The sequence below is a fragment of the Gallinula chloropus genome, assembly GCF_964237585.1.
Source record: "Gallinula chloropus genome assembly, chromosome: Z".
Lineage (NCBI taxonomy): Eukaryota > Metazoa > Chordata > Aves > Gruiformes > Rallidae > Gallinula > Gallinula chloropus.
The window spans coordinates 53,279,439-53,302,748 of NC_140089.1; the positions used below are offsets into that span (position 1 = coordinate 53,279,439).

At 48.7% G+C, this 23,310-nt stretch overlaps 1 protein-coding gene across 1 annotated transcript in view; it reads right to left on the reverse strand.

Annotated features, from left to right (window-relative positions):
• Nucleotides 1–17,889, reverse strand: part of PSD3 (pleckstrin and Sec7 domain containing 3) — a gene marked incomplete at both ends in the record, with an annotated part of 105,587 nt that extends 87,698 nt beyond the window's left edge. Inside the window, 2 exons of the mRNA XM_084278578.1 lie at nt 2,571–2,683; nt 17,792–17,889. Of these exons, the coding sequence (XP_084134704.1) occupies nt 2,571–2,683; nt 17,792–17,812 (134 nt within the window). The remainder of the gene's footprint in view (nt 1–2,570; nt 2,684–17,791) is intronic.
• Between the last annotated feature and the right edge of the window lie 5,421 nt (nt 17,890–23,310).

A 23,310-nucleotide genomic window follows, 5' to 3' on the forward strand; every position in this document is an offset into this window, starting at 1 on the left:
GCGGAAGAACTTTTTCACAGTGAGGGTGACGGAGCAGTGGAATAGGCTGCCCAGGGAGGTGGTTGAGTCTCCTTCTCTGGAGATATTCAAGTCTCGTCTGGATGCCTATCTGTGTAATATGAGATAGCGAGCCTGCTTTGGCAGGGGGGTTGGACCCGATGATCTCTTGAGGTCCCTTCCAACCCCTAAGATTCTGTGATTCTGTGATTCTGTGATTCTGTGATCTCTTCCACAGGCATCTTTTCTCCACCCCCTTCTCACCTGTGAAAATGACCACAAGCTTCAACCTAAAAGGTAAAAAATTAGCACGGCAGCTAATAAACAAAGCCTGCTGTTTCCCACCAAGGCAAACAGGAGGTGTTTGCTACAGTCACCCCCAATTATTCTTCCTTCTCTGTGAACTGGCTTGTGCAACAGAAGTAGTTTAGTACGCAACCAAAAACTTTATACCCTCAACAGCATCCAGCTGGGCATCAGTAATATGTTTGTGGCCGAAAGGGAAGGGGTGAACAGTGAGGTAGAAGTTATTAGACAGTCCAGCAGCTTACATGTTATAACCTCAGTTTCTGTGACCAGCCAAGGCGTGGGTGAACTGCATTTGGTTAGATAAATTAAAATTCACTTCTGCTGCTCAGAGTGACAAGTTATTCTCTTGACCAAATTTCAGCAACACCACTTCTCCTGTCCCTGCCCCTGTTGCTGACATCTTGAAATCTTTCATACCTGGACCCACCAAATCACTTTAGAAAGTAGCCGGTTTGTTTAGATTTTTGATGGTGTTTCTTCCCTCCCCATGTAACAGAGCAGGTCAGAGGAAGTTTCAGGAGTAGCTGCTTCCCCCAAAAATGTATGGCAAGACTTATTTGACATACATCAAATCAAAAGCAGCCAGGACTTGGTGCACAGAGCCTTGGGTTTCTGCTACTCTGCCCTCAGTCACCTCATCCTCATCATCTCCAGTTAATAAGCAGTTAAAAACCTGCTTGCATGAAGAAAAAAAGTAGAAGGGGCAGCAACACTCTCACATATCCATTGTGGTCAAACCTCTTCCTGGAGGAGGATGAGAATGCATGCATGTGACAGCATGAAGCCAGTCTGTGTAGGTACAGTATCACAGATTCCAGGTAAAATTCGCTAATGTTGTGCGTTAATCACCACTAAATATTTGGAAACTCTCTCTTGAAGTCACTCCCATTTCACTTACTGTTAGCCCCTAATGGCAGCTTCTGATTAATAATGGAACAGGAGATTCAGAAAGCAAGAAGCAGCACAGGAAAAACACAGAAAAGTACACACATAAGCCAATATATCCAGCTTGGTTTTGGCCGCCTTTTATTTTAGGGCTCAGCACTCAGCCACCTCACAATACCCATCACATTTGACAATTGCTTTGGTTGGTAATAACAATAGATTCACTTTTATTTACTAGACATGGCATACTTTATTTAATGCCAATCTCCGGAAATGCACTAATGCTGTCTGACAGTGCTCACGCACCATTTCTCTCCAAACAAGAAATGAGGTCATCATGAATCTCGTAATAATCTGAGACACATTTTGTGGGAATTCGTAAATGTTTTTAGAATTCCTAAATGAGGACGTTTGGGTTGGTTTTGGATCTTCCCCCTCCATTCTGCAATTAGAATTGCCCAAGGGAAACACCAAACTTTAGAAAATCCAGGGAGGGACCGTTTACTCACTTTTCAGACTTCAATTCTAGTTGGATTTGGGTTTTTTTATCCTTTCATGTTTTTTTCACTGATTTTTCCCCTTTCCTTACTGAAGTGGAGCAACCTATCAGCTTGTTTCTTTACAAAGTGCTGCCCTTCTCTGCCAAGATGGGAGTCTTCTTTAATTAAAAGTGACATGCCAGAAAGTTTGCAATTAGAAAGGATCAAGGTTCAAAGAGAACAGCCCGAGGAAATACTTTTGCAGAGAGGGCAGAGATTGTTGATAATTACAAAGCACAAGAAATAGGTACAGTAACTGCTTTTCTTCTAAGCTTGGGCTGCAAAAAGGGAGGGAAAGAACAGAAACAGGGCTGATCCTTAGGCATAACACCAGATAACCACAGCTGGATTTCTTGAATTACTAACTGCAGAGGAACAAGTACCACCTGAAGTATCTAAATTAAAATCATATCTACTTCCAGCTGTAGGAGAAGCAGTGTGCAGGCCACAAAAGGCGTTCCAGGAAGGACCTCCAGGCAGAGACGGACGGTGTTTCAGAATGCGAAATGGCAGAACGTGTGGCTGAAGCATGTCCGACGGAGAGAAGTGCTGGGATTCCCTCCACCAGCTCCCTACTGCTGCATCGAGGTGGCCCAGGTGAGCCAAAGAGAAACGTGGGGGTGAGCAAGACAGAGAACTGCTGTTGTTTTCTGGGGCGAAACCAGTAGCAGGCTGCTCTGGTCTGGTACTTGCACTGTGATTCAGCGAAGGGCAGCTTAGCGCAGAGCGCGAGCCCTCACTGGGTCATCAGAGAGCAGCTTCTGCAGAACTCTCCTGAGTGGCTTAAGAGATCCTTTTATTTATTTACTTATTTATTTATGTAATGGTAATAAACGGCACTTACCCATTTCTGGAGGCTTCTCTTCTTCCACGCCAAATAGAAATTCATACTTAGCCTTGGCAACAGTCTGGGCGTGAGCCGACACATCGTTATCCCACACGAATGCTTCTGCCTGTGGAGTTGACATAAACAAAGCTTATCTACCTTCTGGTGGAAAAGCGGCGGGAGGAACATGAAACATGAAATACTTCCAGGTGGGCTGTCAGGTAGGATTTGCAAAGCATTCACTTAACTCTTGCCACAACCAAGCTCCACCAGAACAGACACAGGCCAACTTAGGGTGGTTTTGAGGGGCTCACCTCCCTCTTCGAACCCAAGCATTTCAGTATTAAGCAGTGACGTTAAAGTACCCAACCCCTCACATCTTTAGCTGGCTTACCCACTGCATGGCCAGCAGCACTGGGCAACCATTTCAGTGATGCTAGCAAGGGTTAAAAATGTCTGGAGATCAGGATCAGAAACAGCAAATGTGAGTGTGGATGTCACAGAACTGGAAACCATGGGAAAACTGTAAGTGGGGCAAGCTGTTTCTTTGGGAGAAGACTGGGGCAGGGCAAGGGAGGAGCAAGGTCTTCAAGAAGTATGATCAAATATGGGGGAAAAGGGTAATAACCTGTGTAAATGTGTGATGAGTGCTGTCTGAGGGGTCCTGTTGGGCAGCCCGCACCTGAACACTGCTCTCTAGATCAGGACATTAGCCCAACCTGGTTTTATGACCATATCACAAGAGCCAAACCCGCTTCCATGGCCAGGAGGCAGGGAGGGGGCACAGGGTGGTTTCTCCAGCTAAGGAGCACATGGAGGAGATGGATGGACAGATGTATGAAGCATCCTGGTGCCAACCAGGCCTGATGCCACCAGCACTGTCCCTCTGCTTCCTTCCCATAAGAAGCAGTTTGACACAGGAAAGGTCCAGTTTCTCAGAGGAGAGAAAGGCTGCAGGACTGAGATTAAAATTAGTTCTCTGAACTGGTCAAATCAAATCTCCCAGATAAAGCACACACAAGCAATAAACTGTAGTGCAAAAAATGTCTGCAGTCAGCATACAGTTTCTTTCCAGCAGGGCAAGACAGAGCCCGTATTTCTTCTCTCTGAAGTGACACATGAAATAAATTATTAACTCTATAAATTCTTCGGTGACCTTTTTATTCATACCCTATGTTTGAGGCAGCCAGCTGTTGCAGCACAGCAAGTCATTGCATGGCTCACATTTAGCTTACAAAATGACTCTTTAAAAAAAAGCTAGATGGAACATTCTGCCCCCAGGACAAAAATAACTTCTATACACCTCTACCAAATACCGTAGGGTAAGCATCAGGTACAAACAGAAATTCAAAGTATAGGAGACACATAATTCACAAGAACACGCAGTCAAGGCTCTTTAATCAGAGGTGGATGGAATCACAAATCCATACATTCCTGCAAGAGCAGGTTTCCCAATAATTCCAATTTCTTCCAAGAGCATATTGACAGATAACTATCATGCCCCATGTATTAGAACTGTTTTGTTCCAAGTTCTCCTGGCCTTTTACCCCTGTTTCTTCTTCCTCATTTTTGCATTGTGCCAGTTCTGCAGGATCTAGTCAGAGATTCATAGGTTCACATAATGGTTGGAAGGGACCTCTGGAGATCACCTAGTCCAACCCCTTGGCAAAGCAGGTTCACCTAAAGGACACTGCACAGGATTTTGTCCAGACAGGCCTTGAATATCTCCAGAGAAGGAGACTCCACAGCCTCTCTGGACTGCCTGTGCCAGTGCTTTGACACCCCCAAAGTAAAGAAGTTTTTCTTTCATGGAGATGGAACTTCCTGTGTTCTAGCTTGTGTCTACTGCCCCTCATCCTGCCACTGTGTACCAGTGAGAAGAATCTAAAGGGTGGTTGTCTAGAGGATGGATAAGGGTTGATGAGATCCCCTCTCAGTCTTCTTCAAGCTAAACAGACTATGTTCTCTGCTTTCCCTCACACAAGAAATGCTCCAGTGCCCTCCTCATCCTTGACACCCTTTGCTGGGCTCTGTCCAGTAGTTCCCAGTCTTTCCTGAACTGAGGAGTCCAGAAATGAACACATCACTCCAGATGCGGCCTCACTAGGGCAGAGTAGATGGAGAAAAGAACCTCCCATGACCGGCCATGCTGCTCTTAACCCACCCCAGGACACCACTGACCATCTTCACCATGAGGGCACACTGTTGGCTCATGGAGAGCTTCTTGTCCACCAGGACTTTCAGGTCCTTCTCTGCAGAGCTGCATCCCAGCAGGTCAACCCCTAACCTATACTAGTTTATTCTCCGCCAAGTGCAGGACCTGACACTTGCCTTTGTTGGACTTCCAGGTTCCTCTCCGCTCAGCTCTCTGGCCTGTGAATGGCACCACAGCCTTCTGGTGTGTCAGTCTCTCCTCCCAATTCTGTATTATCAGCAAACTTACTGAGGGTACACTCTGTCCCCTTGTCCAGGTCACTGATGAATATGTTGAACAAGACCAGACCAAACACTGACTTTTGGGGCACACCACTGGCTACAGGCCTCCGACTAGACTCTGTCACTCATCACAACCCTCTGAGCTCTACCATTCAGACAGATCTCAGTACACCTCACTGTTCAGCAATCCGATCCACACTTTTGAAGTTTGTTTACAAGGACGCTGAGAGATGGCATCAAAAGCCTTGCTGATGACAGGGTACACAATATCCACTGTTCTCCTTTCATCCACACAGCCAGTCATGCCGTCATAGAAGGCTATTGGATTGGTCAGGTGAACTCCCCTCAGTGAATCCATGTAACCTCCTCATGCTTGTTAATAAGCCCTAGAAAGAGCTGTTCCATCGTCTTTCCAGGGATGGAGATGAGGCAGACTGGCCTACAGTTTCCTCCTTCTTGCCATTTTTGAAGACTGGAGTGACATGAGCTTTCCTCCAGTCCTCAGGCACCATTCCTGTACTCCACAGTCCCTCAAAGATGACTGAGAGCAGACTAGCCATAACATCTGCCAAGTCCTTCAGCACTCATGGATGTGGGCCCCATTAGGGCCCACAGATCTGTGGATGTTGAGTTTGCTTAGCTTCTCTAAGCTCTTGAGGGAAGATCTTCCTGTTACAAGACTTTCTCTCCTACCTCCATGGTCTGGGATTCCTGTGGGCTGGCCTTAGCTGTAAAGACTGAAGCAAAGAAGTCATTCAGTAATTCTGCCTTCTCTGCATCATCCATCACCAAGGCACCCACCTCATTCAGCAGTGGGGCCACATTTTCCCCAGTCTTTCTTTTGCTGCTGATGTACTTGAAAATGCCCTTCTTCTTGTTCTTGGCGTCCCTTGCCAGTATTAATTATAAGTGGGCCTTAAGCTTCCTTGTTGCATCCCTACATTCTCTGGCTACATCCCCATATTCGTTCCAAGTGGTCAGTCCCTTTTTCCACAGTTGCTAAACTTCCTTCTTCCCTTTAAGTTTTTCCAGGAGCAATTTGCCTCCTGTCTCCTCTTCTTGGTTTCCTATCTTTCAGGATGCACCAATCTTGAGCTTGGAGAAAGTGGTGCTTGAATATTGACCAGCTCTCTTGGACCCCCGACTTTCTAGAGCCCTAAACCATGGGATTACTCCAAATAAGTCTATGAAGAACCCAAAGTTAGTGCCCCTGAAGTCCTGTGTCTTAATCCTACTTACTGCCCTGCTCCTTCCAAGCAGGATCCTGAACTCCACTATCTCTTGGTCACTGCAGCTGAAGCTGCCTCCAGACTTCACATCCTCAACCAATCCTTCTTGGTTTGTTAGTACAAGGTTGAGCATCACCCTTCTCCTCATGGGCTCCTCCACCACCTGCATCAAAAACGTGTGATCAGTGCTCTGCAGGAACCTCCTGGACTGTGTGTCTACTTGGCTGTGTTGCCTTTCCAGCAAGTATCAGGGTGGTTGAAGTCCTCCACATGAATAGCAGGGCCTGTGATCATGAGGCATCTTCCAGCTGTCTGGAGAAGGACTCATTGGCTTCCTCTTCCTGATCAGGTGGCCTGTAGCAAGCACCCACAACAATGTCACCCTTATTTGCCTGCTCCTTAATCCCTACCCATAGGCTCTCAAGTCACTCTTCCTCCACTCCTGTGTGGAGCTCAGTGCATTTCAATCGTGCTCTCACATAAAGAGCAACTCCACCACCTCAACTTGCTGGTCTGTTGTTCCTGAAAAGCCATCCATAACCACATTCCAGTCATGAGAGCTACCCCTCCACGTCTCTGTAAGTGGATCTTACTCATGATCTTACTCATGCAGTAAGATCATGGCCCTGTGATCACATACAGGCCTCTAATTCTTCCTGTTTATCCCCAACCCAGCAAAAGGTCCAACACACACATGTAATAAGCAGGCAGTAGATCTTACACAGGAACTTTAGATATATGTTTTTCCCCTTCACTGGTCCAACTGCCTATCACTAGGGCTCCAACTTTGATGGACCTGGTAATACTAGCCTAGCAAATACTTTGAGGAAAACGTGATGAAACAGATGAAGGGCTTTCTAGCACAAAGATGACTATCATGAGCATGATGAAATAGGCTTGGAAGAAGCCTCAATGTCTCCCCTGCTTTTTACAGGGCTGCATTCATTTGCAGGAGGGCAGGAAGGGCTAGAAAGCACACAGGAGAAGGCTCTCAATCTGCAATAGCCTGGACAGGAGTAGTTTCTGGAACCAGACAAAAATTCAGCCTACCCAAATGGATGTGGAAGAATGGATACCTAAACAGCTAGCTGATGCCAAGTTCTACTCTCTGACGAATTAAATGGAAAATAACATGGACAGAGCAGCCCAGCTCCTGAGCAGACAGTAGTTTCTGATCTACACACCTCTGGGACACAGCATCTCCATCCCTCAGCTCTGCTATTTGAGGCTTCACAGACATCTGCTGCACTGAGCTTCCCTGCCAGCAAACACATTTTCCAAGGGTCTGTATCTGCCTCTACCCTACACGAAAGAAGAGTCCAGTTCACAGCACCCTCTGCATCATCCAATAACAGGCAGAAATTAATGGTTAAATTAATGGGTTTTCAGTGTACAGGGCAGCATTTATCAGAGTTAGGTGCCTAAGCGGAGACTGCAAGACCTTTGTCTTGGCGTCTGAAAGGAGTAACTTGATTTTTAGAAGTGCTGATGAGAATTACAGATACTGGTTTGTGTATGGGAACAGCTGAACATCTATTTAGGTTGTCAGAGCACTATAATAGCGTGTAAAAGAAAGGCAGTTCAGAGCTTGCCAATCCAGGCTTCAGGATATGTTTCTGATATTTCATCTAAACACGAAATACTAAGAAGCAAAAGGAAGAAGGGAGGGGAGAATGAGGATGCCTTGAGGTCAGCACTGGCTTTTAAGACTATTGCTTTACTGTTCTCCTTCCTTAGAGACAAAAACCCAAAAAACCTACACACTGAACAGAAAAAAACCCACCAAACAAAAAACACCAAAACCAAAACCAAAATTAAGAGAGAACATATGCTCACCTTTACTTCTTTCTGTCAGCCTGATCTGCCAATCACCCAAACCTTACAGAAGTCATCACAGCCTGAAAACTGGAGCCCAGAGAAGGGCTGGACAAAAATTTACGGCACTTAGCAAGCTGCATTAGCAAGGACTAAATCCAAGCAAGATTGGAAGGGATATAAAACTCTTGCTTAAGCCTTCTCCCTCAGCTCAGGGGCAAAGAAATCTGTACCCAGGTCAGCTCATTTCATAATTGCTTCCCTCAGAGGGCTTTAACCACCACCTTTGATGTATCTGGTGCTGGTCACTGCCGGAGAGGGTGATGCTTGCTCAGAGCATCAGTCCCCTTCGATCAGCCCAGCTGTGCATACATTTCTTGAGCCATACACACGCTGTTTTTCAGTCCAATAATACTCTGGGCAGAGCAACACAGAATTCCTGTTCATTCGTTCACCACTCTTGTCGCATTTTCTGCCTGTTTGACCATGTTTGATGAAGCCTGCTTCTCTGGGTCATGGTTCTTGGTTGGGCTCTGGAGACTGCATTTGCCACTTGGGTGAATTTTGTGTTAAATGTAATCATGCTGAATAGATTGATATAGGTGTAGCTTAAGAAACAATTAATATAACTTTAATATAAAAATTTTCATGGTTTTAAGACTAGATTAGTTTAAGAGAAAGCTGTAACTGTGTAAGCTGCTTGTGAGAGCAGCTGCAAAACTTAACCATAACAGTGCAACAGCATCAGCCTTGAAGATAAAGAAGCAAGAATTTGTGTGTTTTTAGGAATAGATTAGTTTTGGATTTTAGCAGAATTTGGCTGTAATCACATAAGCTGTTTCATGAAAGCAGCTACAAAACTTAACCAAAGTAGTGCAACAGCCTTGAAACTAGAAGAAGTAGGAGACAGGGGAGTCATACATAACAAGACTAACGACCAATTAAGAGACAGAATATATCTAGTTTTCAGCAAAAAACTAACTAGTTGGTGCAGGTGTTGGGAGCCCAGAATCATGGAGAGGAGACGTGGGGACCGTGTGCTGAGAGCGAGGAGGGCATTCAGCCTTCATCCCTGAAGATCAGCAGAAGACCCCCTGGGTGTCACTGAGCATGCTCTATCTGTGGGGAATTAATATAAATGACTTCTTAGAAATAATTTGCGTAACTCTGCCTTTTCTTAGAAATGACAATGAAATGTACAGTTAATCTGTATCAATATGAGAAATGTGGCTTTAATAGGTGCACACACTGGGAGGAGCGATCCCCTGTGTGCCCAGCGCTGCAATACAGGATACCTGCTTCACAGGCACCAAGGCTGCTGAGTTTTGATTCCGGCTTTCCGAGGCATCATGTTAGCTTAGATATGGCAGTCCTCACCCCTCAGACCTCCTGCCAATGCACTGGGACAGCTTCTGCTGACCTCATACACAGCACAGATCAACAGAGGTCTCACCTACACTGAGCTTCTGTCCCTTGCAGAGGGAACAGAGGTTGTTGTTCAGGGCATGCCCACAGGGCTCCTGGTGGTTTCAGGCTAGCACAGGAAGTGAAGCTGCTGAACCCATGTCTCAGCACTGACCTGAACAGCAGTAGGATGCTAAGACCTCAGGGATGCTGCTCCTCGAGCAGGAACTGCCATGGACAGGTACGTCAGCCCAGCACAAAGCACACACGCTGCTTGGAGCAGGGTCAGTAGCTGCAAGGAGGAACCCTTGCCACAATTCAACTCTGAGAGGTGGCTTTAGGCAGGCTCCTGAGGAGGGTGAGCTGCTGCCTTTCCTGAAGCACAATGCCTCTCTCTGGGTGAATTTGATTTCAACTTCAGGAATCAGCTCCCCATAAACTTCCCCCCAAAAATCCCAGCGGTTTTAGACAGGCATGGTGAGTCATCCAAGCCTGAAAAAATGCTTCTCCTTTCTCCATGGAAGGAAAGCACCAAAGCATCCTCTTTTGAATTTAACTGAGGTTCTGGCAGGGGCCTTTTTGGGGACAGAATTTTTTGTTCCTGGGGATTTTTGGGGTTGTTTGGTTTGGGGTTTTTTTGATACCTACATCAGAGAGAACATTAATTGAGAAATATCAAAGTCTTGTTCTCTCACCACCATTTGCAGCTGAGCTAAAAGGAGAGTTGTGCCCCATCTCTGTGGGTCTCACTGGAAGGAGATGACACTGTCCATGGCTGCTAGGCTAAGGAATGGGTCTAGTCTGGGCACAAAGAGCTGGGGTGAACCATAAAGCATTCACACTTAAGGACATGTGTTTTCTTTGAAAAACTAACAAGGAGGAAGTGTTCAAAGGAGCAGATAATTAACTGGCAAATGTCAGTCTGGAGTTTCTCAGACCCCCTAAGAGGACAGATGCTGCTAGACAGACTGACTCCTCAAAGGAGAGCTGGGAAAATGGTCCTTGGAAAAAGCAGAATGGGATGGTTGCCCAAGCTTGAGCCTTCAGGGAGCAAGAGTCATCTGAAATACTGGACAGCAGGAGACCAGCCATGCTAAAAGAAAACATCAGCAGGAAGGGGCCCTAAGGGCCCTTTATGAAGGCCTGTGAGCCAGGACAGAGAGGTCAAAGCATCTTCAGGGAGATCCCTGCAAGCTTTCTTAATAAAACCCAGACACCTTGCCCTCAGAAAGAAACTTTACTCCAATCCTTCTAGGCTTACTGGAAGACCAGAAGGGAACTGGCTAGTTGGGGTAGGGGTCCCTACAGCTAAGCCATATGATGTGGCAGCCTCAGGGGAGCCCCAGTTGTGCATGAGCACAGGTCCTCCTCCCAGAGCCAGCTGCCTTCCTGCTCAGCTGTGCAGCTGGGGGGTGCCAGCTCCCTGCAGCTGGGCAAGAGCCCCTGCACGGGCCGCAAGGGAGCCGCCAGCACTGCTGCAAGGAGGCAGGAGAAGGCTTCTGCGGGATGCCTGGAAGGCACGACCAGCTACAGAGGGCTCCACAGCCACACCTGGACCATTTCTAATCCCAGGCTGTGCTTGTTCCATTCTCACTGCTCCACCAACATCCCTGGCAGCAAAGAAGCCAAATGCTTCTCAGCAGCCTATCATATAGGCTGACATAGCAAGCTCATGCTCTCAGGACTTTAAACATCTACTTTCATCTTACCTTCTGCACCTCAGGAGTTTCCCCAGAGACTGAGTGAAATACAGTAACTGTTAATGGAGCTAGCTTAAAAAAAGAATGAAAAATAAAAAGGAGGAAAAAAAACCCAACCAACAACAAAAAACCCAACCAACAGCATGAATGAGGGATAGAAGAATCTGTGGAATTCCACAGCTTTCCAGCCTTCTCCAGCATGTTCCCAGAAGGCCAAAAGGCCCATGTGGGTCAAACTGCCACACCACGGTCAAGTCTTTATGGAAACGGACATTGGGAGTTCTGCCTCTGCTGTGGCGGACAGACAACCTCCCCAACAGCCTGGCACAGCCAGTGGCCAGCCCTTGTTTTTAAGCACTGTAATCAATCCTGTGTGGGCATGAGCTTAGCAAACCTCACAGCTTTTGACAGACCATGCTAATCGCTCTGAAAAGACTGGTCCCGTTGAGCCTTTCTGTAGTCACTTCCCTAAGGGAGAGCATGAAATGCAGAGAGCTGGAATGAAAACAAACTTGCTGGCTGGTGAAAGGCACTGCACTGACAGCACAGAGGGAGTACTGCTAGTGCTCACAAAAAGACCACTAGCAGTGGTCTCCCATGTGACCTCATACACCATGTTTATGTTTTCCTCACACACACACTCCCACATCCTAACACGTTTGCTATTCTTAAATTACAGCACTAGTAAAATAGATTAACACTTAATTAACTAATTCCTAACTAAAAGGAGTTGCAGAGAGCTGTGTAGAGAGCCAGAAGGTAGGTAAGGAAGGAAAGGGCTTCTCCAGCAGAGAAGTTTGGATTATAGGGAAGGCACGACCAACTCTGCAAGAACTTCTCAGCTGAAGGGAAGAGGCAGCTGAGAGATGTGTGCAGTCACAAGGCAAAGAGCAGTTGGTTATTAAACACCTCCTTTCATACAACACCCAGAGGACATCAGAAACAGCTATTAGGAGTCAGCACTACACCAACAGAAGATGGTTTGTAGTCAAAACCACAAACCTCCCTGCAAAGCAATGTCATGGAAACCAAAACCCTACAGGAGCTGAAAAGAAGGACAAACAAGCTCAAGGGATACAAATCCACAACATATGTAGAAATGACATTCATCTCATGAAGCTCCAATCCAAACTCTTCCCAGGCATCTGCTGACATCCATGACCACATAACGTGCTCCTGGGTTAAACTGACCTTGGGTCTAAATGGGTGCAGTCAGCCACTCTTATCTGCTCACCGAGCTTTGGCACGGCCCTGGACCAGGCAGAACAGGCTCAGTACTGCCCAGCCAGCATTGGTCCTCAATTTTGGCTGCAACATGACCCATACCTTCACCCTAGGGATTCACCAAAACGCATCGAGGCACTGCAGGCTTTCTGTGCTGCTCCCAGTGCCACAGGATGTGTTCACCAGGAGTAGCCTCCCACGAAGTGGTCAGGCTGGAGAGAGCAAAGTGAAAGGTTGCTGTGCAAGTATTTTTCTTGAGTATTTTTCTTGAGTTATGTCAAACAGCATTGCGACGGGTACCTGATTTAAGGAAAACTGCACGCATCTTTTATTCAGAAAATTCAGTGGTGTATGTATTAGACATCTTGCAGTTACTTTTTTTTTGTTCAAGCTGCTCTGAGTATATTTAGCGAACTGACAAACCGCTTCTTTTCAGCAGGTAGTGAGCTTCCATCGTTTTTAGGTCTCAGACAGCAGAACAGTATTTAAGCAGGTTACAGGTCTGCCTCACATGGGTTTCAACTCCGTGGAAGCTAAAATTTGGATATGCCTAAGTGTCTCACAAGCCTACCAGACGTTACCTCTGTATCTTTGGGCAGCTAAGTTCTTTTCAAAACCCAGGCCAACATCCACTGAGTCCTGAGAACTTTCAGGGTGCATCCTTTCCATGTGCTACACATTCACTATGTCCAGCTAAGTAAGCACTGGTTTTATAGACAGAAGAAAAACAAGATGTTGGGAGAATTCATCTTCCAATTTAAAAATGGTTAAAGATAGCATCCCAAAGTGATTAAAATATTCTTTGCACCTCAGTTTCATTGAACACTAAAAAAAAACCCACCCCAAAATCCCCAATCTACACCCAAACCCAAGCTAATCTACACAAGAGCAAGGGTAAACTGCTGAGCTACAATACAGCAACAAAGCACGCAAGAAGGTGCATGTATATCTCCTTCTAACTTGGACATAGCTCATTGACCCTGCAGGTTTATTTTTACAGCTTTCACCTGAATGGTTCTGAGTCTTAACTGATTTATCTGAAGTTTTTTGGATCAGAAATTTGATTGAAGCTTGATCTGAGCTGTCTTCTCGCTGGCACAACTGAGACAAAAGCTAGAAGTCACACTAACAAATTTCATGTACACCTCTTGCTGTGCAAGCGCTGGGGAGATGAAAAGGTGTTTCTGCAAGAGCAGAGTCTTTGCTTGCTAAGAAAGTGTGAGCTATGCAGTGTCAGCACCAGCATCCTTGGGCTGCTGTGGCCCTACGACCCATCAGGAGCCACCAGTCAGTTTCAGCCATGACAGGAAGGCAGAAGACGCCAAAAAAGCGAGGAAGCCCTTTTCTCAAAAGAAAAGGGCTTTCCTGGCAAGGGTTCTTCTGTTAACACTGAAATGCAGCCATATCTGAGGTTTAGTGCATCTTGCCATCACACTTGGCTTTTGTTCAGCCTGGGAGATGCAGTTGTTACCGCAGTGACACTTCCTGTTTGAAAACTGTTGTGAAAAAAATGATGAGTACACTCTGGAGACAAGCCACCTCTTCCACAGTGCTGTTTCACACTAAGAAGAGAAAACGAGCCCCATTCATCGCTCCTGCCGAAAGCAAGGCTTGTGTGACCTGTGCCATCCGGGTTGTTTTCTTACTGCTACTTAGCTACTGTATCACAGGCTCAAGACGATGCCCTCTTCTCATTCCTTTCACCAGGTGTCAGAAGCAATTGCTGTGGCTGCAACGTGAAACCCTGGGCAAGCGTGACAGTGACCGCTGTGCTTTCACCTTGGCAGCCCAAACTCAAATGCCAGCTCCAGCTTGGTGTCCTTGGGCTTAGTCCAGCAGTCACAGCACTGAAAATCTTTCAGTACAGTTAGCAAAGCAAGCCACGACAAATGCCACGCACTTCCCACAGCTACAGCCGGTGGCTGGGGCACGTGGTGGAGGTGGAAATACAGAGGAAATACAGAGCTCCAGCTCCTACGGACAGCTTGATCCCAGACAGGCAGCTTGATCCAGTGCCCAAGCAGGTTTGTTTGCTCACAGCATCCAGGAAGTGCAGTCAATTCAGAAGCAATTCAAGTTTGAAGGGATAGATAATACCTGAGCAACTCTGCCTCCTTATTCAACCCTGTAGCAACCTAGCCCGCGCCCAAAGGGCTAACCCTCACCCCACCCTGCTCTTAAACCCCATCCACAACCCACACTGCTCATTTCTGTAATGCAGAGAACGAACGCTTGGAAGCATTAGCATCCCCGTGGTCTCTGACCGGAGCTGGCACAACAGCAAGAGGCATCCAGGAGCAAACCAGAGCCGGCACAACAGCAAGAGGCATCCAGGAGCAAGGAGTGCCGTGCTCAGAAAAAGTACCTGGAAACATGAAGTGCACTTGAGACAGTGCCATTCCTGATAGGAACAGGACACTTGAGGTCAGACCAAAAAGTGTTGAGCAGAAACTTAAAGCTGGTCTTAAATAGCTTTCTCATCCCATGGAAGTTACAATTTCTGCCACCCTCACCTCCTCTCCGCCCACATTTTCTCAGCGGAAACAGGAAAAGGGACTGGAAACAGCCTCTGCTACCATGGGTGCTGCAAGACAGGAATCCCTTCAGAAAGAGATTCATATATTTATGTTTTAAGACATAAATTGATCAAGACCTAAACATGTCCATCTGCAGCCCCACTCCTCCATATAGCAACGATCTGGAGTAACTCTGTATCAGATATTCCCCTTTCCAACAACTTCTGCAAGGAAGGATCCACACACAACTTTACAACCCACCAGGATGTGATGAAACCCTTAGGCTGTGGAATGGGTCTGGGTGGGAAAGCCAGACCATGAAATCCCTGCTCCACCAGAAGCCAGACACTACCTCCCATCAGGAACCATCTGCAAGGAAGAGTTCCTTCATGGAGAACGGGCATCGTATGTCGCTGAGCCCAGGGACACTGCTCCCACTTCTTCCATCCAAGCCCACAAACCTCGCACTGTCAATTCTACCAGCTGCTGCCCCACAGGGATCCCTAGCGCCCATGTCAGAGAGCTGACAGGGAGTGGGATACACTGGCTGGAGGCTGACTGCCCTGACCTTTGAGTTTTGGCAGCAGTTCACACATTTGCCCAACCTCAGCTGGAGCACCGCTGCTTGGCAGATGGCTCTCTGGTACCCTGGGGACCTGCCCAATCTCACTCTCCAGACACTATTCCCTCCCTCCCACCTTTGTGCTCCCTCTCCTAAGCCACTACATTATCCTACTTCCAAATTATCTTTAAGCCAGCACCCAGCAATACGCCGGGTGCTCCCCTTCTCTCAGGACCCTTGCAACTAAACAGAGGAACTCCAAAAGGAAATGCACACTATGCCTCAGAAAAAAATCACCCCAGCTCCCAGGTCTGACAGTCCACCTCTCCGTGGAGCAGGGACTGTCTCAAGCAACCAGAGTGCTGCACACACTAGGGCAGTTTATCAGCCACAGACTAAGCATCCTCCCCCTGCACTGACAGCAACAGGTGGGGTGTGACTTGTGCCACCTCAACCACCAGCCCCAACGCTGAAGCTCCCAGCATTTGGCTCAGAGCATGCCCATGGAAACAACCACTTGTCTGCAAAGATGGTCCATGGCACTGGTCCACGATACTCCCGCAGACAGGCTGCCTCTTCATCCCACAGCAATCAAACCCCAAACCATTTCTTAAATCAAAGCTGCAAAACCAAAAGCCAAACTTTCCTGGTAAGATGGGCAAGACTAGAAAGGACCATTTTGAGGGTAGGTGGGAAAGGGAAATACTCTTAACGACAAGCTATGCAGCTTGACAACACCAAAGAAATTCTTGCTGAAAAAAACCCCAACACACTGGCATCTTCAATAGGATCCTCACTGCTCTTTTCCCACTCAATGTGATGGCATAGAAATGGAAACAGTAAACCAGATAATCTGCTTGAGTAACAGTAGCACAAGAGGACCCCTTTCACACAGACAAGTTGTGCAAAAGTTTATGCATGAAGAATTTGTCCAAATTTTTTTGTTGCGTTGAATTTCGAAGAGAGCAACACCAAAAGTTTCTTGGAATTGCTTTTAATATCACCACGGGATTTTCTTACACTCTTTTTCTGCAAAGAAAGAAGGCTGTAATTGAAAGAGAGTGTTTACACAGGGGTTCCTACATGGCTTAACATCACCCCCTTCTCCCACCCACAGCACACCCCAAAGCCGACATCTCTGACACTAAACTCTCAGCCTGTGCAAATCAACAGAGCCAGGCCAGAGCTGTGGCTAGCATTAAACTGGTACCATCTGCTGAGAACGCATCAACGAAGGGTATGGCTGATGAAAAAGCATTTGGAGCAGAAAGAGGTTGCATTCTGCTGGCCAAACCAGAAAGGCTTGGATATTCTCAGCAGCCCATTACAGCAGATTCAAATGCTGGGTGTGCAGCCACCAGTTTCATTAGAAATACTGTGTTTGACTTCCTGTTTTAAAGGCGCTACGCACAGACAGAATTAAAGCGTGACTGGAGCTGCAAAAGCAGTAGTAATTGCAGTTGCCTATTACACACCCAAATCACCTCAATAACACACAGATGTTCTCTGCCTGACAAAGTACTAACTGGCACCCTGTGGGAGCCAGGTAATTGCTGTTTACGGCATGGAAATACTGCATCTGTTTGGGAAGTCAGAATCTTTGGTGAGTTTGTGTGAAGTTCAAGCTCATTACACCTCCGTGCTTTTGTTCCCATTGAGAAGCGTAGCTTCCAGAGCCCGGCAGCAAGGATGAAGATAACACCTCAACCTGCGCAGGAGCGCTCCTGAATACATTTAGCCTTCCAAAACTTTACATCTTTGGGGGATTCACCCCAACCCCACTCCCCCGCAGAAAGCACAGCGCTACTGCTCAGCCAGGGACGCTTTTCTCACAACGTGTCGTTTAATCGAGAACTTGGTGTGATCCAGAAAACTTGGTCAGCGCGGGCAACAGCACCGACCTGTTACACAGGCAAGTTAGGCGGAGAGCGAAGTAACACCCGCTGTACGGGATGCAGGCTGGGGGTCCCAGCCGCGGGGCGGGGGGTCCCTGAGCAGCCCCCCTGGCGCAGTTCGCGTCTCGGGGATCTAGCAGGAACGAGCACAGGAGCGGGCTACCAGCCTGCTTTCTCTCTTTTTCCTTAGGCGAGCGTGAAAAGAAGGAGGAAAAAAAATAGGAAGGAGAAAAACCAGGAGAAACAGAGAAAACAGGATAAAAGGAAAAAAGTAAAGAGGTAATGGGAGAGAAAAGCGGAGAAAAGGGAACGGGGTGGGGGGGGGGGGAAAGGGCGGTGGGGGGGAGCGGAATACAAAGGGAGAAGTGCAAATGGCACAGAGGTCGAAGTAACTGAAAGGTGGAAAGCGCCCGCGGCTGAGCGCGCCCCCCGCACCGGCACCCGCCGCCCTTACCGCACCGCCGCCGCCTTCCATCTCCCATCGCCGGCCGCGGCGGATCGCTGCCGCCCTCCTGCGAGGCCGCGCCGGGCCGGGCGGGCCGGCCCCTAGCGCCCTGCCGGCCCGCAGCGCCGGCGGCGGAGCCGGGCAGCGCGGCCCCAGCACGGTGGGCGCGGCGGGAGCGAGAGAGGCGCGGGCCAGGCGGCAGGGCCGGGCCGGGCCCGGGGGGGGGGGGGAGGAGGGGGCGGGGCGGGGGCGGGCCGGGGCTCGGCCCGGGAGCGGGGGAAGGCCGTCCGGGAGGGGAGGGAAGGGGAGGCTGGCGGGGCGGGGGCCGTAGTGAAAGGGAGGGGGAACGGAGTACGAGGGAGTACGAGGGAGTACGCCACGTGTTCCTCAAAGAGAGGGGAGTCATTTCGGGATTAGCGAAAGCAGCGGCGGGAGGAGCGCAGCCCAGGCGGGGCGCCCACAGCAGCGGCGTGAGCAGCCCGCGGGGACCGGACCACGCAACACGACTCCACTGAAAGGCCTTTCCCAAGGCCACGGGGCTTTCCTGCTGCACCGCCCCCCCCTGCAAGTAGCAAAGGTGCGCTGCTGCCTTCCTAGTAACCCCACTTGAACATTCAGACTTCAGAGGTTTTCAGCATTCGCTGGAAGCTCTCCTTCTCCAGCAGGTTTCTGAGTGCGCAGCCACATCACTGAGGACTTCCAGGAATTCTGCAAGCCGGCCTCTTCAATGACAGAAAGAGAGGGGTTTCCCCATCGGAAGCTGCGCCTTAGAAAACACCCCCAAATCTCCTGGGGCCCAGTTACAGAGATTAGCTACAGGAGCGGCTGGCGGATGGGAGACAAGTTTCTGGTGTGTTAGTTTCAGCATATTTGCATGTTGCTTGGTAGCCGTTGGAAACTTTTCTTTCTAAACTACCAAAATTGAGGGCAGGCTTTCTGGGAGTAATCTGGAGCAAGGACCAGGACTTGCTGAACACTTTTAAGTTTGATTCTTTGTTCCAAGCTGCCCTCCTGTAATGGAAGGCCTTGGACAGTCCTGGTGGTGGAAGTGCATCACCATGAAGTCGCTGACATAACTGTACCACACCCATACACAGCAGCACCTCTGCGGCTCAGGGGAAAGCGAAGCCCTGCCTTGTTCCTGGTTGTCCTTCCAGCTCCTGGACAGAGCCACGTTCCCCGCCAGCTCAGGGTGACCTCAGCCTTTCAAGTCTCCAGCACCAAGAAAACAGCACAAAAATCCACTTCTGGGAGCAAAAACTAAGTTCAGGCATAAAGCATGATGCACCCTGGCCTGGAGCATTCTCTGTTTGGCAGCAGGAGGGGTGGCAGCACCACCCCTCTGCTCTTCCAGCTCCTCAGGAAGCTCCATCCAGCACCATCTATCCGCTCTCCTCCCAGGAGGTCCATGGCACACACAGCTCATGCTGCTCTTCCTAACCCAAACTCACTCTTTCTTCTCACCACCTCCAGTCACATACTTACCTAAGCAGTGCTGACCCAGCTTTCCACCCACAGCACCCCGCAGGAGACTGCACTGCCTCAGTTATCTGGGTTCTTCAGCCCCAGTGTACCCTGTATCCCAGAAGGCATCCTGCTCTTTCCCTACAGCTTCCTTTCTCCCTCTCAAGCCTCCCAACCAGCTCCCCAGCACCTCAAGCCAAGCTTACCCATGCATCCCAAGAGGCAGGATCTGCCTCCAGCCCGCTCAGCAGCCCTCCACTCCAATCATTTCTGTCCTCCGGGAACAGTTGGATGAAAACCTGTCTTTCCATACCCCACAATGGCTGGCATGGGTCCCAAAGAGGTCCCTGCACAGGCCCGCAGGTACCACCTCATCCACTCCTGCCCCATGCGCCAGGGCTGAGTCTGGCAGCCACAGGAGCAGCATGTCCATGTGATGCAGTACCACAGCCATTCCACCCATGGCCAACACATGCCACGGACCACAGTGCCCTGGCAGGGCAGGGTGATGTGCTGGAGGGCTTCACCCCTCTCCCCCCAGCCAGGGCTGCGATGACAAGCACTCTTCGGCCCCGCGGGGTTTTGTCCCATCTGTTTCAGGCCCCTCTGAGGCCCCAGGAGCCGGTTCGGGGGCACAGGCTGCAGATTCTCCATCTGTGCCACATCTGAGCTGCCTAATGCAGCAGAAAAAAAATCCACCCAGCCCCTGGGTCTCTGAGGAGGTGATGTGCTCTGCCTTCTTGCTCCCAGGCAGGGCTGAGGTAATGCTGCTGGAGGGCAGGAGGCAGCTGGGAGCAAACGCTGGATTTAAGGGGGGCATGAGGAAGGGCTGGTGCTGCCCCTCACCCAGTCCCAGGCACCTAGGTGGCAGCTGCACGCCAAATTGGGGTTTTTTTCTCCACCTATTTGTGTTCTGTTTAGAAGTATTTGACCTTTCGTCTCCCATCCAGGCATCTGGCCTGAGTCCCACAGACATTTAGGCTGCTGGGAATATGCTCTGTGCCCCAGGACTGGGAGATGACAACATTCACTAGCCTGGGGGAGGACAATCCTGCAAGCCACTGCCATGCTGGCACGTAGCTGTTGGTTTCCTCCACTGCAAAGAAGGGTGATGGGGCTGGGCACCACCCACCCCAAGATGTGCACAAGGACAGGTGGAATTCCTTACACCATCAATCATTGCTTTATGCAAGATGGCCCTATTAGATCCCAAAAGATTATCATGAACAGGCAATCAGAAGAGAAACAGGGTAGTTTTAATGCATTTATGAAAGAAATCTGTACTTTTTTTGTCCAAAGGATTGATTTAAGTTTCCAGTTAGTTGTAAGAGAAAATTTATTGCAGCAAAAGCTGATACAAAAATTGGCAAGCTTGCAAAGTAGCTGTGAGAGCTTGTCACATCTACAATGCGCTCCAAAATTGCTTGAGGTTTTAAGTTCAAGCATACCACGTATATTTTGACACAGCCCAACCTAGCATTAAAAATGAAAGAGAGAGGCAGGCACCCATCAGTCAACCTCTCTGAAGATGGCAAACAGTCAACCCCCGCAGGAATGTCCAGCCTGGTACCATGGCTAGGCTGCTGCAAACAGCTCAGCCAAGGGCAGTGATGGGGGATCAGGGACCTCACACACTAGGCAGGTGACCTGGCTGTGGCCTGGGTCATGGGCTGAGGTTCAGTTAGGCAAACAGCCATCAGCAGTGACGTCAGAAGTTGTTGGCCACAACAGATAGTGTGAAAGCACCACAAGGGATGTCTGGATCTCACAGCTCGCTTAAGGAGTTGTGTAAGAAGGGGCTTGGGGATGTTTTGGGGAGTGGAGCCTTGCAAGGCCAGCGGTGCTCTGGTAATCCCAACTGCTGAGGCTGCCTAACTACTGAAAATACAAAGTCTGAGCGTAGCAGAAGTGCGACCCAAGACAAAAAAGTAATTGTGGTGGATTGCTTGTTTGCAAGGAGTGTTGAGTGAAAAATGGGAGGTCAAGAAACAGAACAATGGGTAAGTTATACAGTGGCTGCTGAGGTGTGCCCATCAAACAGCCCTGCATCTGACCCCCAGGGTGGAGCAGGGCAGCAAACCAAACCCATTTTGCTAACCGTACCACATGGATCAAACCTGCCTCTGGTCACAACATGGGCCCAGAAGGCTGCACCTGGGTGGCTGCGTGGGTCGAGCATCGTGGCATTGCTGTGTTGGTGCCTGTTCCAGGCAGCTGGCACTAGCTTCCTAAACTAACATTAATCATCTGGGTCAAAACTTCATGGCTGAAAACACCTTCTCTCACCACCCTGCCCCCTCAGGGAAAAAAAAAAAGAAAAGGTCTATCACAATCAGTGGTCTGTAAAGAACAACCAGTGCATAAACTCTCTAAAAATGCTCTTTTGCTCATTATTCCTCTCACACAGGGAGATGAGAGGAGTACAGGAAACTCACTTCCAATTTGCTCCTCCTCATTCAAAAGGCAGAAAACCACATATAAGCCATCATCCAGGTACTCAGGACATTGCATTTCAAATCAAATACAGATTCTCTTTTTCCATGAGGGAGAAGGTGGCTAGCAATAATAACAGTTTAAAAAACCAAACCAACAAACCCAAACCAAAAAGAACCCACCAAAGATTCAGAAATACCATTATCCATAGATGGAAAGACTTAGTTCATAATTTGTTGGATTTTCCTCTGTGTGTCCGGATTTTACTGGACACAGCTGGGAAAACTTACTCGGAAAAAGAGCCCCCATCACAACTCTCTCTTTCTGAATTCAGAGAGGAAAAGTACCTAAAACAGCACAAGAGGAACAGCGGATTTGAAGGCACAGGCTAGGAAACAACTGGATGCTTGTAAAGAGGGTAACCTTTGTATTATTTCTCAAGAAGAGTCAGGTAGCACTAATCATTATAGCAATGCCCAAGGTGACAGCCATGGCAAAGAATGGGTTAGTGCATGCACGAGACAGTTAGCTGGCATTGCTGTGAGGAGGGGTATGCTGCAAGGCCCGTCAGTATCATTCTTCACGTGGCCCTTTCCTCACAGGTTGCCAAGCTGGCTTGGCATCCCACCTGAAGTTCTTGCAAACTTCCCTTTTAGGGATCAACTGACTCTTGCCTTGCTCCCTCCCTGACAATTCTCAAGAGTCTTGTCATGCCCAGAACTCCAGGAAGCAATTTTTTCAGACCCTTCATCTCTTATCTCCAGAGATTTAGCTTTACTCCCTCCTCTGACACATTCCTTGGGAGGAAAGAAAATAACCAAAATTCTCTGCCTGAGAAGCCTTGTAACTGGAAGAAAAAAAAAAAAAAGTATTTTGAGAAATCTCAGAGACTTGTTATTCCACCCATCAGTCTTTTGGGATGACTGATTTGATATTTACATCCAAAAAACAGGGACCTCACAGCACAGGTACCTCCCCTGGTGGGCAACTCTTTAGAAATCTCCTTGTTAGCCCAAAGCAAACTGAAGGGCACATGAAAGAAACCCTTGTGGGGGTTCAGCCCCAACCAGGGGCTGAGCACCACACGCTGCTGGCTCACTCCCAGAGGAGGACAGAGCCTCCATGGGGTAGGATAAGGGCAGTTTACTGACAAAATCATCATGAACATGGAACAGTAACAGCCAATTACACCCACACCTGGTGAAAAAGCAGAGTACCTGAGCAACCCAACTCTGTTGCTGCACAACACAAGGACCAACTGACCAACCAGCCACACTCAGACTGTCCTGGAAACACCAAACCCCTGTGCTTCCCCAACCAGCCCCTTTTATGGGGAAGTGGTGTCAGGTGGTGTGGAAAACAGATGGTCTAACTCAGCTCACCTGGGCCAACTCAGCTCACCTGGGCTGGCTGCCTGGGGAGGTTGACTCTGGTCTGGCCAGAACCAGGACAATCCTGCTGAATGTCCCTGTTTTGGCAGGTTCATGGCACTCCCCCTCTTAATCTTAAGTTTTGTCCTTCCCCATCTCTAGCAAACCTCTCTTTTTGGCTTTCTCTTTAGCAGAAGTGTGTAGGACTCAGAAATCAGCCCATATGTCTGTACCTTCTGAGCAGGACATCAGGCACAGCCA